We start from the raw sequence: 15,533 nt of genomic DNA, 5'->3' as shown, positions 1-15,533 counted from the left end.
TGCAGTTGTACATGCAGATATACTTTCATACTCATACACCTTTTTAGAGCTCTGCTAAATAAAAAAAAAAAGATTCTAATTTTGTGACTGCAGTCCTTTTCTCCCAAGCACTGTTGATTTTCAAACAATATGGATTCTTCTGCTCTGTGGTTCTTCAGGCTCTGCATAATGGTGCCCACATTGACACTAGCAGTGCCATCTTCTGGGTGTGTACAGATCAGTTGCCAGGAATGTTCAAAAGACTTTATTTAGTCTGGATGAGGGCCAATGTCCCATCTGTTCCATTTGAGATTCCAGTTTAGATTGCCAATCCTTGTTGGATTGGATTGAAATCACAAGCAAGTTGGGCAAATTAATCAGGGATTAATTTGTTTTATAGTAGAACAAATTTATGCATGCTTAATTTCTACCAAAAAATGATTTTTTTAAAGAAATGTTAAAACCAAACTGCTTTTATTTCATAGCCGGCCGTAAGTGTGAAAGAGAAGATGGATTACAGGGACCTTCCCAGAAAGCTCTCAGAGAAGCCAAGGAACACAAAGTATTTACTGGTGTTAATCCGTATGACTCAGCCAAAGATCCAACAAAACAGATGGGCAAGAGATATCCAAAGGTATGCCAATTCTCATTTTGCCTATTTTTGTAGAATTTGGCCTCATGTTCAGTGCTTTAATATTGTTACAAAAAGTATTGGGTTTATGTGATAGCAAACACCACCATGATTAACCATATCGCTGTTTGCTGAAAGATTCTGTAGCTTCCTACAGCTTATCCCTCTTTGTATTCCAGAAGCCAACTGGTGACTCCTGTGTAGCACCAGTGCTGTTGGTGTAAACTGGTTCTGGATTCTGAGGCTTACAGCTGAGAAACACTGGCTCTTCTAATTCTTTTCTATGTGGACAGAGGATGGTTCAGAAGTGTTAAAGGGGGCAGCTATACAGTGGAACCTTGAATGCTTCAGAAATCGAACATTTTGGCTTTCTAACACCAACAACCCGGAAGTGAATGCTTCCGTTTTCGAATGCGCCTCGGAAGTCAAACAGCTTTTGAGGCACGTTTCTCCATTTTTAAAATGGATTTTGCCAACTGACAATTGTGCCTTGGTTGTTGAACGTTTCAGAAGTCGAACGGTCTTTCGGAACAGATTACGTTCAACAACCAAGGTTCCATTGTATGAGAAAGTTGCTAGGGGGCACCCAGAGGATAATGGAGGAAAGGTACAGGCAAGTCCTCGGATGTGCGGGGGTTGCTTTCTGGGTCATTGTGCACATCGGCAGAGCGGGCAGAGCCCCCTCCACCCCATGTAGCTCCCTCCCCATTCAGCCCCCTTCCAGGGCCGAAAAGTACAGCAGGAAAGTTGTCCAAATATGAACAATAATTTCATAATTACCTGTCTTTGTATTTCTAATAGTATAACCAAATCAGTAATTTTGGACATAACTGTAAAAACTACTCTGGAAATTTATTATTCCAAAAATGAAACCTTCATCTGGTTGTAAATATTAAGATGATACCAGCAAGAATGAGTCTTTCTGTAAAAAAAAGAGAAGCCATTCCCCTGGAAGATGAAAAGGTTGTTTTTGGGGACTGATGGAGGAATGAGAGAGAGAGAGCAATGAAAAGGAGGTCGTTTCATCAAGAAGCAGAAGAGTCCACAGGGCCTGAGGCAGCAGAGCATCCTTAGAAGAGAGGGGTGAGCAAAAGGCCCATACAACAATTGCAGTCGTACCTCAGAAGTTGAATGGAATCCGTTCCAGAAGTGTGTGTTGGCAGTTGTGCACAAATTGAACGTGCACAAAATGGCTGCTGCCTGTATTATATTTGGGTAGGGAGAACTTGAAAAATATAATTCTATTTATGATATAGACACAATCCAGTCCAACATAAAGTACATTCTACTGATTTCAAGTCCTGTTCACCCAGTACGTAACACTGTCTCATCCACATTCTAACCAGCTGAGCTGTCCAGGCCAAGGCACACCTTTGATGTTTCTCCTGCCAGGAAGATGTTCAAGTTCCCATTCCATGTTTTTCTGAAGCATTATCTGTTTCCTTTCTGTTACAACAAAAGTTGTGTGTATGGAATAAGCGGTGTTCTGTTAGTACAACTCCAACCCAGGAATTTCCTTTTCTGTGCTTAACATTGTCCTTTTTGGCTTTTTCCTCCGGCTTACATTTATGGTTATATTAGTTGTGTTAGGAAGAGGTGTTCCTCCCTTTGCTTGTTGCATCAGGTGGATATTTTCTCAACCCCCTTCATATTTTGAAAGGCCTGCACGAGGGGGTTGCAGTGCATAGCCCTGTCGTGTGCGAGCCACACCCCTTCCTGCCACATATGAAGAGTTGTACAATCTTGACTGGTTTGTGGGGTGTGTGGGTGTGTGGGTGTGTTAGTGGAACCTTTAGCCCTACTAGGGTCTTCTTCACTGTCTGATTTTTTGGGGGAACAGAAGTCAGACTTGAGGGAAATAGATCTTCTTCAGATCAGTTTTACCTTAGCGCTTTGTATTCTAAGTGGCCTAGGCCTCAAAATCAGGAGAGCTCTCACATTAAGCATTCGTCTTAGTTGCCAGACGAGCCATGCCCATTTGAGCTCAGAATTCTTTAATCCTATATGTTTGTCTTTTGATGTCCCTTTATTCAATTTGCACTGTAATGTCATCTCAGGATATTTCTGACTTCAAGATCTATGATGTAATTTTTACTAAAGATGCCAGGCTGAACTTTGAATATATGAAGAATGATGTCCTCGGTTTGGTATTTTAAAATTAAATTGAACCATAAGAGGGTTGTTTATCTGTGGGAATGAACTTTCCTGTGAGACACATGTTTACTTAGCTCAGATTGCAGACTGTGCTTGCAGAATATCTGACCAGTATATTAAATAGGTCAACAAATTACTGTCTTTGTGTGAGTTGATCTAGCCAGATCAAAGACACTGCACTATGTTATTTCTTGTCCTTGTTACTCAGAGTTTGGGAAAGGTTAAAGAACAAAAGAGGGAAATTATTAATAGCTACTAGGACTACAATCATATGTTCAGTTGCTTGAGAATAAGCCCCGCTGAACTCTGTACAAATAGCAATATATGTTTGTTAAGCATTTAAATAGAACTAGCTATCAATTTTAAGGTGTAATTCCATATACCCAGACACACCCCTGCCCATAGGTGCCATCTAGGTGTCCTGGGGGGGGCAAGGGCCCCATCCCCCAAAATCTGCAGTGGCTGTGCATGCACACTGCACAACATGCTCACATTAATTCCGCAGCACGTCGCGCAACATGCTGACATTACACACGTTGCACAGCGCTGGCCCTTCAATCTCCAACTCCAGCACTTTCAACTGTCTGAATATCTCCTGCTCTTTGAAACAAGTCCACCCTTTCTCTCTTGCTTTGGCATCTTCGGAACACCTCCTAGTTCAGCCGTTCCCAACCTAGTGCTCTCCAGATGTTTAGGGTATGACCATTGGCCATACTTTCTGGGGCTGGTGGGAGTTGAAGTCGAAAACATCTGTTGAATATCAGGTTGGGGGAAACTGCCCTAGGCCCAGTACCCTGTGACTAAGCCAAAGTATGTGTGACTGAAATAATTACTTCTGCCTCCATTTCCATTTTCTTCCTCTATTGTTTCCAGCGTCTGTTTTTAGTTTTTCAAGTCCCTTGGGAAAAGAACTTCTCATACCATTTTGGGGGGTGAAGTGCCTTTTGCATTGCGTAGCTGATGCTAAATAAATAAATAATCTGAAGGGCCATTAACTAGAACTAAGGCTGTCAGGGAACTGCAGGCAGCGAGGGAGGAAAGAATTAGAGGATACAGGGAACGATCTCCACTGCTCAGTACTGAGTCCTCCTCAGAAGACAGAGAAGAGGATAGTGAGTCTGGGGAGGAAGGGGTGCTTCAGAGAGAGGGGGATCCACATCACAGGGGAAAACGGAAGGGGCTGAGCCGTTGGCTCTGTTGGGCTCGAGGGAGAGGGAAAAGAGAAAGTAGTTAGAGCAACGGGGCATTCTGCATGTAATCTTGTCAGAAGGAAATAAAGAAAGGAATTTATGGCTGGCTGCTGGGAGTGTGTCTCTGCTAAGTGCAGCAACGCATGCAGCTGGCCAGCTGACAAAGGCCCACTAAAATTGTGGCTTGCTGCTAGACAGTTAATAGTTAGCTAGTAAATTAGCCACATTTTTTGGACCTCTATGTGATATTGTAGTTAACAATGATAATTGTTAATACTTATTTCCATTTTTGGGACGCAGGTGGCGCTGTGGGTTAAAGCCTCAGCGCCTAGGGCTTGCCGATCGAAAGGTCGGCGGTTCGAATCCCTGCGGCGGGGTGCGCTCCCGCTGCTCCATCCCAGCGCCTGCCAACCTAGCAGTTCGAAAGCACCTCCGGGTGCAAGTAGATAAATAGGGACCGCTTACCAGCGGGAAGGTAAACGGCGTTTCCGTGTGCGGCTCTGGCTCTGGCTCTGGCTCTGGCTCTGGCCAGAGCAGCGATGTCACGCTGGCCACGTGACCCGGAAGTGTCTCCGGACAGCGCTGGCCCCTGGCCTCTTAAGTGAGATGGGCGCACAACCCCAGTCTGTCAAGACTGGCCCGTACGGGCAGGGGTACCTTTACCTTTACCTTATTTCCATTTTAATGCCTCTTTTTATAAGTTATTCATGAATGGTTTTCCACCACTGAAGTGTGATTCAAATACCAAGTAGGACCGCCAAGCCTTAAGCCTAACTAAAAAGGGCTCAGGTGCTCATTTATGGCAGTATTTATTTTAGAAATTAATAATTCTATCCTGAATTATGGATTTTCCTCCTAAATCTTTTTCACAATATTTAAACAAAGCTCTGCATATGTAAATATATCCAAAAGAAATAAAATCAGCATTAGCATTTAGTTTTTCCTGATGCTGAATCACACTAATATGCCACAAGTAAATTGGACTTACGTAATATTACTTTTTCTGATACCCAGTGTTATTTACATTGTATTTTTTAAACACTGTTTGACTCCTGGGAGTATAAAATTAAATCTTAATTGTTTTCATATTGTGCTGAAACTATATGTGCAAGAAGATGCCAAGTCTACATGCCAACTGGTTTATGAATTAATAATTGGCAGGATTAGTTTGCTTCATAGTCAACCCTTGGAATGCATATTTGGTCTTAAAAATAATTTGTCACTTTCCTCAGTTGGTTTTCCTTCTGACAAGATTGTAGATACTTATTAGAACCTAAAACTAAGATTCTTTCAAGAATGTATAACTTGCTGTTGAAATGGAATACTCAGGATGAAACAGTTAAATCAGCTATGATTAAATGGGCACAGGACATAGGTCATAACATTTTGTTTGCTGACTGGGAAAAGTTGTGGACCACCGGTATGAAATTTACGGCATGTAATGCCTTAAGAGAGAATATTATGAAAATGATTTATAGGTGGTACATGACCCCAATGAAGCTTGCTAAAATTTATCACCTGCCTGATAATAAATGTTGGAAATGTAAAGAAACTGAGGGTACATTCTTTCACCTTTGGTGGACGTGCCCGAAGATTAAGGCTTTCTGGGAGATGATATATAATGAACTGAAAAAGGTATTTAAATATACCTTCCTTAAGAAACCAGAGGCCTTTCTCTTGGGCATAGTCGGCCAATTGGTGTTAAAGAAAGATAGAACGTTTTTTATGTATGCGACAATAGCAGCAAGAATACTCATCGCAAAGTACTGGAAGACACAAGATTTGCCCACCTTGGAAGAATGGCAGATGCAAGTAATAGACTATATGGAATTGGCAGAAATGACTGGCAGAATCCGAGACCTGGGAGAAGAAGCGGTGGAAGAGGACTGGAAGAAGTTTAAGACTTATCTGCAGAAATACTGCAAGGTTTATGAATGCTAAAATGATGTTGGATATGAAAATAATATGGCATTGGTGATACAGTGTTTAAAAAGTATGCAAAAACGTAATAGAAAAAGGGTGAAAGATTAAAGTTATATTATGCCAAAAGTAAACAATATGTTAAAGGTGTTTAAACATAAGGAGGAAAGATCGGAGACATAACAGAAGTGATTTTAATAATTAGAAATGAGTTTTGAAAGAGGGTAAGGATTTGCTGTATCTGATTGGACAAAGAGGAACACAAAAAAGGGAGGCGTGAGGAAGTCAAGAAAGAAAGCTTTGTAAATATGAATTTAAAAATTGGAGTTTTTATTTTTAATTTGTTTTTTGTATGTTGATGTATGTTTGTGACTGGTTTTGTTGTTTTGAACTTCTTTTGTTTTTCTGTAAAATCAAATAAATATATTTTTTAAAAAACAAGATTGTAGATAGTTATTTCTTGTCCATTGATTCACAACAGGTTCTAGTTCTCCAGTGTGCTGTGTTCTGACCGCAGTTTAACAACATACCGTTCTTGTTCCTCTACAAGTCTAAGAGGTGACCTCACAGATTTTAGGGGGATTAGCTATGGATGTGGTTCCTTTGTTAACTAGCAGCTTTCATTGCTAAATCCTTATCCTTCTACTGCAAAAGCCAGTGTGTAAGGGTATTGCAGTTTGGTCCATAACAATGCAAGTGCTTAATTTTATTTTAGCAGAACATGCTGCTTTTGCTGGCTCATGGTGCAATCCTATACATATCTACTAAGAAGTAAACGCAGTTGAGTTCCCATGTATATTTGTGTAGGATTGCTGCCTTGAAATGATATCTGCTTCTACCACTTCATTCAGTTTCGAAATGTTACTAATTCTTGTATACATTGCCAAATGCTCCTTCGTGTTTATTTAGAATAGAATTTCAAAAAGAATGCTATATTCAACATCAAGTACTAAGATAATTTAAATGTATTCCTGAAATAATTAGTGAGTGTTTTAAAGGATTGTAGATAAATGACTAGTAAATGTTTCTATATTTTATTCACAATAATTCTTTGTCTGGTACTTCAGCAGCCATCCTTTCATTTTTAGTGTTCTCACAAAAAAGGTTAAGAGTTATCATCGCCAAAAACCTCGCTTTGGAATGCTGAATTCAAATTACTGAGTCCCAACTGTTGTTCCTGTTAAGTTGTGGGTGAACATATCAGACGACACAGCGATTCTTCAAACAGCTCTTGTTTATTCACAGGCCAGAACAGAACAGGGCTGAAGGGTTCAGCCAACCTGCTTATATACAGCTCAACTACAAAGCAACAGTAGCAACTCTCTGTACATATCCAATCATTGAACGTCACTTCCAATTCCTTATTTGCATATGCGGACCTGAGTGAAAACTATCTGTAGTATCCCCCTGCTGGCCCAGGGTGAGAACTTCAGTACATAACAGTTCCTGCAGTCTTATTCCTAGATGCTCCTTTGTTTCTGACTTACAGCATGGAAATGTGCTGAGCAAGGTGAGGTAGTTCATGCTGCAGCCCTTGTCTTCCCCCTACATTGGGACTAAGTGTTAATCTGATTCCGGAGAAAGGGTCCTGGGTTCAGCAAAAGCTTGTACCCAAGTCCCTAAAAGGCTCAAAAGGGTGCTACTGCAGATCAATACCTCCTTAAACTTCAGTTGGAACTTGTAGGAGCTGTTAGCTTGATTCCCTGCTTCTACTTTCTCTGAAGTGCTTTTTCAAGCAGCAGAGCCAGTGTAACACAAAACAGGTCTTCACTTTCTGGCAGGACGCCATGGGGGGGCAAGGCCCCCCAAATTTTGAAGCAGGGGGCTTGGACCCCTCAATATTGCACAGCCTGTGACAGGCCCTGTCAGGCCTAAATGCAGCCACAGCGGACCCTGCCGGGCGTCCTCCCGGCGCATGACATCACACACATGTGCCAGGCTCCCCAAAGTTGGGCAGAACCCGGTGCGTAAGTTGTCTGGGCATGCCCTGATGTTGTCCAGAGTGGACTGGCTTGATGTAGATGTTTGCTTTTCAGACTAAGGGCTTATTCATACTCCTCTGCCCACTTCCCTGCTGCCCCAGGGAATATCACTCCTTAGTGCTCAGAGGAGTACAAAGATGTTAAAAAATATATATTTTTATAAGTGTGTACCCTTGTTTCTCAACACACACACACACACACACACACACAGAGGCCAACATAAGGTAAGAGTACCTACATACAGAAGTAAGGTAAAGGTAAAGGGACCCCTGACCATTAGGTCCAGTCGTGACCGACTCTGGGGTTGCGGCGCTCATCTCGCTTTACTGGCTGAGGGAGCCAGCGTACAGCTCATGTGGCCAGCAAGACTAAGCCGCTTCTGGCGAACCAGAGCAGTGCACAGAAACGCCGTTTACCTTCCCACCGGAGCAGTACCTATTTACCTACTTGCACTTTGGGCATGCTTTTGAACTGCTAGGTTGGCAGGAGCAGGGACTGAGCAACGGGAGCTCACCCTGTCGCGGGGATTCAAACCGCCAACCTTCTGATCAGCAGTCCTAGGCTCTGAGGTTTAACCCACAGCGCCACCTGCATCCCTACATACAGAAGTAGAGCATGCTAAATAGGCAATAGGGCAACTGTAGAAGTAGGGAGTACACATACTCATTCTCTCAACTACAATAGACCAGCATAAGATAAAAATATATAAAGCACCTAAATCATGCGGCATGGTTTTGTGGTATTTGTCATTTTGTAAGTTTTTGTGGTATTTTATGGACTGACTTGCCGTTACTTTTATTGATTATAGTTCAGTAATTCTGTATTGTCATTGTTAAGTGTAAACTGTTTAATTATTATTTGCTGATATTTAATGTTACTGTTTACTACTACTACTACTACTATTATTTATTGAATATTGTTTTATTTGATATAAATTATTTATTTCAAAGTTATGTTTTTATTATCATAGAATCATAGAATCATAGAATCATAGAGTTGGAAGAGAGACCACAAGGGCCATCGAGTCCAACCCCCTGCCAAGCAGGAAACACCATCAGAGCACTCCTGACATATGGTTGTCAAGCCTCTGCTTAAAGACCTCCAAAGAAGGAGACTCCACCACACTCCTTGGCAGCAAATTCCACTGTCGAACAGCTCTTACTGTCAGGAAGTTCTTCCTAATGTTTAGGTGGAATCTTTTTTCTTGTAGTGACTTTTTGTATTGGATAAGATTGTTATTAAGTGTCTGATCTTTGCTCTCTATGTAGTTGTTTCTTCAGCTTGTAAACCACCTTGTGTATAGTAATATAGAAAGGCGGTATACAAATTAAAAGAAATGAAATGGAGCAAACGGCAATTCTGATTTTCTCTGGATTGATGTTTGCTCTGATTTAGCATTGTAGAATGAGTTTTCCCTGGGAAAGGAATGGGGCAAGGGGGACCCATGCCTAAAAACAGCAGGTCAAATGAAAAACCTCTCAGACCCATGATTTCTAGTCATGGGACAAGCAGAAGTATGAATATATCCTGTTGATTTCTTTTTTAGTCAGCTTGAGGCTGAACAGGCAGTGTGTTCCGTGTTGCAGATTTGCTATTCTTTCCCCTTCTGCGTTGGACATTACATGATGAGGGATGGTTCAGTTGATAGAGCATGAGACTCTTAATCTCAGTTTGTGAGTTCAGGCCCCACGAAAGATTTCTGCATTTGGAGGGGGTTAGAATAGATCAGGGGTCTGCAACCCACGGCTCCGGAGCCGCATGTGGCTCTTTTACACCTTTGCTGCGGCTCCGGGGCGGATACTAGCGAGGGGAGGAGGCGCATTGTGCGCCCCGACACTCCCCACTGTGGCGGGCGCTGTACTGGCTGTGACGTCGCATGGGGGCGGTGCGTGCGTTAGTCGCGCACCGTCCCGACGTCACCTTCCCGCCCGCCCGCCACATTGTAAGGGGCATGTACGCTGGTCACTGCATTGAAAGGGGGCATGTACGCTGGTCACTGTTTTGAAGGGGAGTGAAGAACACACACACACAAAAAGGTAACTTGTTAATTTAACGTTTATTTCTATCAGGAGGAGTAATTCTGAGGGGTCAAACAAAGAAATAATAAAAAAGTGACAAAAAAGTTATTTTTATAATGACGAGTTTTGCGGCTCCCAGTTCCCCCCCCCCTTCGGAAACGGGTCCAAGTGGCTCTTTTTGTCTTAAAGGTTGCAGACCCCTGGAATAGATGATCCATTTGGTCCCTTCCAGCTCTACAGTTCTATGATTCTATCACATTTTTGTATCTCCCTTTTCTCTTCAGGTTTGAAAATGACATTGTAGAGGCATTATTGACTCCAGCATGTACACTCATCCCACGGGTGTCTCTGATTATAGGCTTTCCATGTTTGTAATGCTTTAAAACAGCAAGTCTCTTAGCACATTCACATGCTGACGGTTTCTTCCTTTCTAAATTCTATTTTAAGGCATTGTCTTGAACATGAGCCACAATTGGTCACACCAGCACTTTGTAAGAAGACCATCCTGTCACATGTATTATTTCTTGTGGATGAAAGCTTCAGCTTTTGTTAGTATGCTTTCCCCCTCAAAGTCTGCAAAAGAAAACATCTTTGTAGACCCATAAAGCATTTCTGCAGCACCTGTAAACAAATTGTAGCCATGAAGTAATAGAGGACAAATTGAGACTGTCTCCTGTGATTTGAATCAGTTGCAAGCAATTTCCCCAGGTTTCCCTAGGTTAACAAGTAAAGAGAACAATAAACAAATAGTGGGGGGAAATCCCCATATTCTGATACTTTTAAAAACAATCACGTAGTATGAGTGCTTACTTGTTTGCATAAGAATTTTTTATGCATACCTGTCATCCTTCAAACAGGACTAAACCTCCACACTTTCTCTATAGAGGTCTTCAGTTCTTAACATTGAATGAATTCATTTATTTTTTTATCAGTTTAGCAATTACACAAACAGCAGCAGCAGATCTGGATGCTTCTGGTACTTAAAGGTGTCTCCTTGCATGCATTTAGCCCAAGGGGATGGCTCAGCTTGTCTTTTGTTGTTCACTCACTAGCAGAATCAGTAATAGGATGCTTTTAAACAGCAACAAAATTTCCAAGCTTTATCATCTCACATTTTGAAAAGGATTTCCATGTGGTACAGTGCTGAGGTCTTTGGAAACAGCAAAAAAGAGGTCCCTCAATTTTTTGAAAACTATCTCCATGTTGAGAATTATTAGAAAGTACTCCAAAGTACTTTTACAGTGAAACTTCATATTGAGAGTGGTCTATGAAAAAGTGGAAGACACAGAATTCTATTTAGTCTCCCTTGTCCACATAGCTTTTAATCATTCTTTCATAAATATAGAGAAATTCCTTACCCCGCACCACCAAAAGCTGAATAAAGCCCAGAATCTATTGTGGCAAATTCAGAGAGGAGGGAGTATATCTCTTAGTCTGCTGTGTGTTTTCTACTGTATTGTACATACCCAAGTGACTAATCACATGAGGCAATTAATAAATATAAAATATTAATAAATATAAAATATTTTATTTTATAAAATATTTTATAAAATATTAATAAATATAAAAGCAATGAAGAGTTTTGTGGTACATTAAAAACTAAGAGATTTGTTTTGGTATGAATTTTTGTGGGCTGCAGCCCACTTCACTATGTACTATGCACCTGTGTTTTGATTTGTTGGTTATCTTCTTTGGGCTCCCCATAAATGCCAACTCTTTGGGGCCGAGGTCCCTTCAACCCCTCCCAATAAAAGATTTGAGGGGGTTGCCCCCCCCCAGCTGATCAGCATCATCATTCAAATGTGTGTGTGTGTGTGTGTGTGTGTGTGTGTGTGTGTGTGTGTTGCATCATGTGATCCATTATGTGGAGGAGGGCTTACCTGGGCCCCCAAATATTTTATTCAAGTTGGCACTCCTGGTGCTCACTTCAATGTGTGAATTATTTTAGAAACTTACCCTGATTAAATTTAGACCTCTTAAGTGAAACTGAGAATGTATTAATATTGTCTTCCCCATGTCATTGCATGGGGTTCAACTGCCATGGCTATTTCAATACTACCAGTAATCACTTTGTTGCATTTCCCCACATATTAATGGCTCTTTATTTGAATTGAAGCCTTTCCTTCCACATTCATGCTGAGAATAGCTGCATTATTTTGTGCAGGACATTTAGGAGCTACTGAGTCAATGGCCATGGTCAGTTTTCAGCTATGCCATTGACTGAGCAGCTCTTGACATCAGTGGGCAGGTGCCCCAACTAGACAAATTTGGAACCATAGAATCTGTAATTCTCCAGAGAATGCTGAAGTCTTGCAGTACAAGAAGTCTGAAGATTCTCAGCACCAAATTTCAGCTGTTGGTTTGTTGTTGTTGTTGTTTAGTCGTTTAGTCGTGTCCAACTCTTCGTGACCCCATGGACCAGAGAACGCCAGGCACTCCTGTCCTCCACTGCCCCCCGCAGCTTGGTCAGACTCATGCTGGTAACCTCGAAAACACTATCCAACCATCTCGTCCTCTGTCGCCCCCTTCTCCTTGTGCCCTCCATCTTTCCCAACATCAGGGTCTTCTCCAGGGAGTCTTCTCTTCTCATGAGGTGGCCAAAGTACTGGAGCCTCAGCTTCAGGATCTGTCCTTCCAGTGAGCACTCAGGGCTGATTTCCTTCAGAATGGAGAGGTTTGATCTTCTTGCAGTCCATGGGACTCTCAAGAGTCTCCTCCAGCACCATAATTCAAAAGCATCAATTCTTCGGCGATCAGCCTTCTTTATGGTCCAGCTCTCACTTCCATACATCACTACTGGGAAAACCATAGCTTTAACTATACGGACCTTTGTTGGCAAGGTGATGTCTCTACTTCTCAAGATGCTGTCTAGGCCTGTCATTGCCCTTCTCCCAAGAAGCAGGCGTCTTTTAATTTCGTGGCTGCTGTCACCATCTGCAGTGATCATGGAGCCCAAGAAAGTAAAATCTCTCACTGCCTCCATTTCTTCCCCTTCTATTTGCCAGGAGGTGATGGGACCAGTAGCCATGATCTTCGTTTTTTTGATGTTGAGCTTCAGACCATATTTTGCACTCTCCTCTTTCACCCTCAATAAAAGGTTCTTTAATTCCTCCTCACTTTCTGCCATCAAGGTTGTGTCATCTGCATATCTGAGGTTGTTGATATTTCTTCCGGCAATCTTAATTCCGGCTAGGGATTCATCCAGCCCAGCCTTTCGCATGATGAATTCTGCATATAAGTTAAATAAGCAGGGAGACAAAATGCAGCCTTGTCGTACTCCTTTCCCAATTTTGAACCAGTCAGTTGTTCCATATCCAGTTCTAACTGTAGCTTCTTGTCCCACATAGAGATTTCTCAGGAGACAGATGAGGTGACCAGGCACTCCCATTTCTTTAAGAACTTGCCATAGTTTGCCATGGTCGACACAGTCAAAGGCTTTTGCATAGTCAATGAAGCAGAAGTAAATGTCTTCCTGGAACTCTCTAGCTTTCTCCATAATCCAGCGCATGTTTGCAATTTGGTCTCTGGTTCCTCTGCCTCTTCTAAATCCAGCTTGCACTTCTGGGAGTTCTCGGTCCACATACTGCTTGAGCCTTCCTTGTAGAATTTTAAGCATAACCTTGCTAGCGTGAGAAATTAGTGCAATTGTGCGATAGTTGGAGCATTCTTTGGCACTGCCCTTCTTTGGGATTGGGATGTAGACTGATCTTCTCCAATCTTCTGGCCACTGCTGAGTTTTCCAAACTTGCTGGCATATTGAGTGTAGCACCTTAACAGCATCATCTTTTAAAATTTTAAATAGTTCAGCTGGAATACCATCACTTCCACTGGCCTTGTTATTTGCAGTGCTTTCTAAGGCCCATTTGACTTCACTCTCCAGGATGTCTGGCTCAAGGTCAGCAACCACACTACCTGGGGTATATGAGACATCCGTTTCTTTCTGGTATAATTCCTCTGTGTATTCTTGCCACCTCTTCTTGATGTCTTCTGCTTCTGTTAGGTCCTTTCCACTTTTGTCCTTTATTATGGAAATCTTTGTACGAAATGTTCCTTTCATATCTCCAATTTTATTGAACAGATCTCTGGTTCTTCCCATTCTATTGCTTTCCTCTATTTCTTTGCATTGCTTGTTTAAGAAGGTCTTCTTGTCTCTCCTTGCTATTCTTTGGAAATCTGCATTCAATTTCCTGTATGTTTCACGATCTCCCTTGCATTTTGCTTGCCTTCTCTCCCCCGCTATTTGTAAGGCCTCATTAGACAGCCACTTTGCTTTCTTGCATTTCCTTTTCATTGGGATGGTTTTCGTTGCTGCCTCCTGTATAATGTTACGAGCCTCCATCCATAGTTCTTCAGGCACTCTGTCCACCAAATCTAAATCCTTAAACCTGTTCCTCACTTCCACTGTGTATTTATAAGGGATTTGACTTAGATTGTATCTTACCGGCCCAGTGGTTTTTCCTACTTTCTTCAGTTTAAGCTTGAATTTTGCTATAAGAAGCTGATAATCTGAGCCACAGTCAGCTCCAGGTCTTGTTTTTGCTGACTGTATAGAGCTTCTCCATCTTTGGCTGCAGAGAATATAATCAATCTGATTTCGATGCTGCCCATCTGGTGATGTCCATGTGTAGAGTCGTCTCTTGTGTTGTTGGAAAAGCGTGTTTGTGATGACCAGCTTGTTCTCTTGACAGAACTCTATTAGCCTTTGCCCTGCTTCGTTTTGATCTCCAAGGCCAAACTTGCCAGTTGTTCCTTTTATCTCTTGACTCCCTACTTTAGCATTCCAATCCCCTATAATGAGAAGAACATCCTTCTTTGGTGTCACTTCTATAAGGTGTTGTAAGCCTTCATAGAATTGGTCAATTTCAGTTTCTTCAGCACCAGTAGTTAGTGCATAAACTTGGATTACTGTGATGTTAAAAGGTCTGCCTTGGATTCGTATCGAGATCATTCTATCATTTTTGAGATTGCATCCCAGTACAGCTTTTGCCACTCTTTTGTTGACTATGAGGGCCACTCCATTTCTTTTACGGGTTTCTTGCCCCCAGTAGTAGATATGATGGTCATCCGAACTGAATTCACCCATTCCCGTCCATTTTAGTTCACTGATGCCCAGGATGTCAATATTTATTCTTGCCATCTCATTTTTGACCACCTCCAACTTACCCATGTTCATGGTTCTTACATTCCAGGTTCCTATGCAATATTTTTCTTTACAGCATTGGACTTTCCTTTCGCTTCCAGCTGTTGGTTTAGTGAGAGCTTATCCATGCTTCCTTATGTGCCGTGTTTCTAGGCTCAGGCCTGCACTTTAAAGCTCTATATCCAAGCACTTATTCTTTTGCCCCAGAGCTTTCCCTGCAAAAACCTGCTCTTTACTGCTGAATTAGCGCAAACAGCAATCTGCGAAAAACCCAAATTGTTGTTTATTCTGATTTAGCTTTAAAGAACGGCTTTTCCTGTGGAAAGTTGCGGAGCAAAAAAAGGGGGGAAAGCAGTCAGAAATGGAGCTTTAGAACATGGGCCTATGCCTAGAAAGCATGGGGCAAAAGGTACATGTGGACGAGCCCTCAGAGAAAATGTTATTTCCAGCAGATTCCTTTAGGGGAATTGGAAACAACTTTCTTTCCATGTCGTTATCCCCTCTCTTCCTTTTCCCCCG

At 42.0% G+C, this 15,533-nt stretch overlaps 1 protein-coding gene across 2 annotated transcripts in view; it reads left to right on the top strand.

The window, feature by feature from the left end:
* The window catches only part of SPAG16 (sperm associated antigen 16), a 437,472-nt gene that overhangs the window by 52,295 nt on the left and 369,644 nt on the right, over positions 1–15,533 (top strand). For both annotated transcript variants that reach the window (XM_079978996.1, XM_079978995.1), the window contains exon 9: positions 465–613. In XM_079978996.1, the coding sequence (XP_079835122.1) occupies positions 465–613 (149 nt within the window). The remainder of the gene's footprint in view (positions 1–464; positions 614–15,533) is intronic.

The sequence above is a fragment of the Podarcis cretensis genome (assembly GCF_951804945.1).
Source record: "Podarcis cretensis genome assembly, chromosome: 1".
In the NCBI taxonomy this organism is placed as follows: domain Eukaryota; kingdom Metazoa; phylum Chordata; class Lepidosauria; order Squamata; family Lacertidae; genus Podarcis; species Podarcis cretensis.
This window is presented reverse-complemented; position numbering and strand designations above follow the sequence as displayed.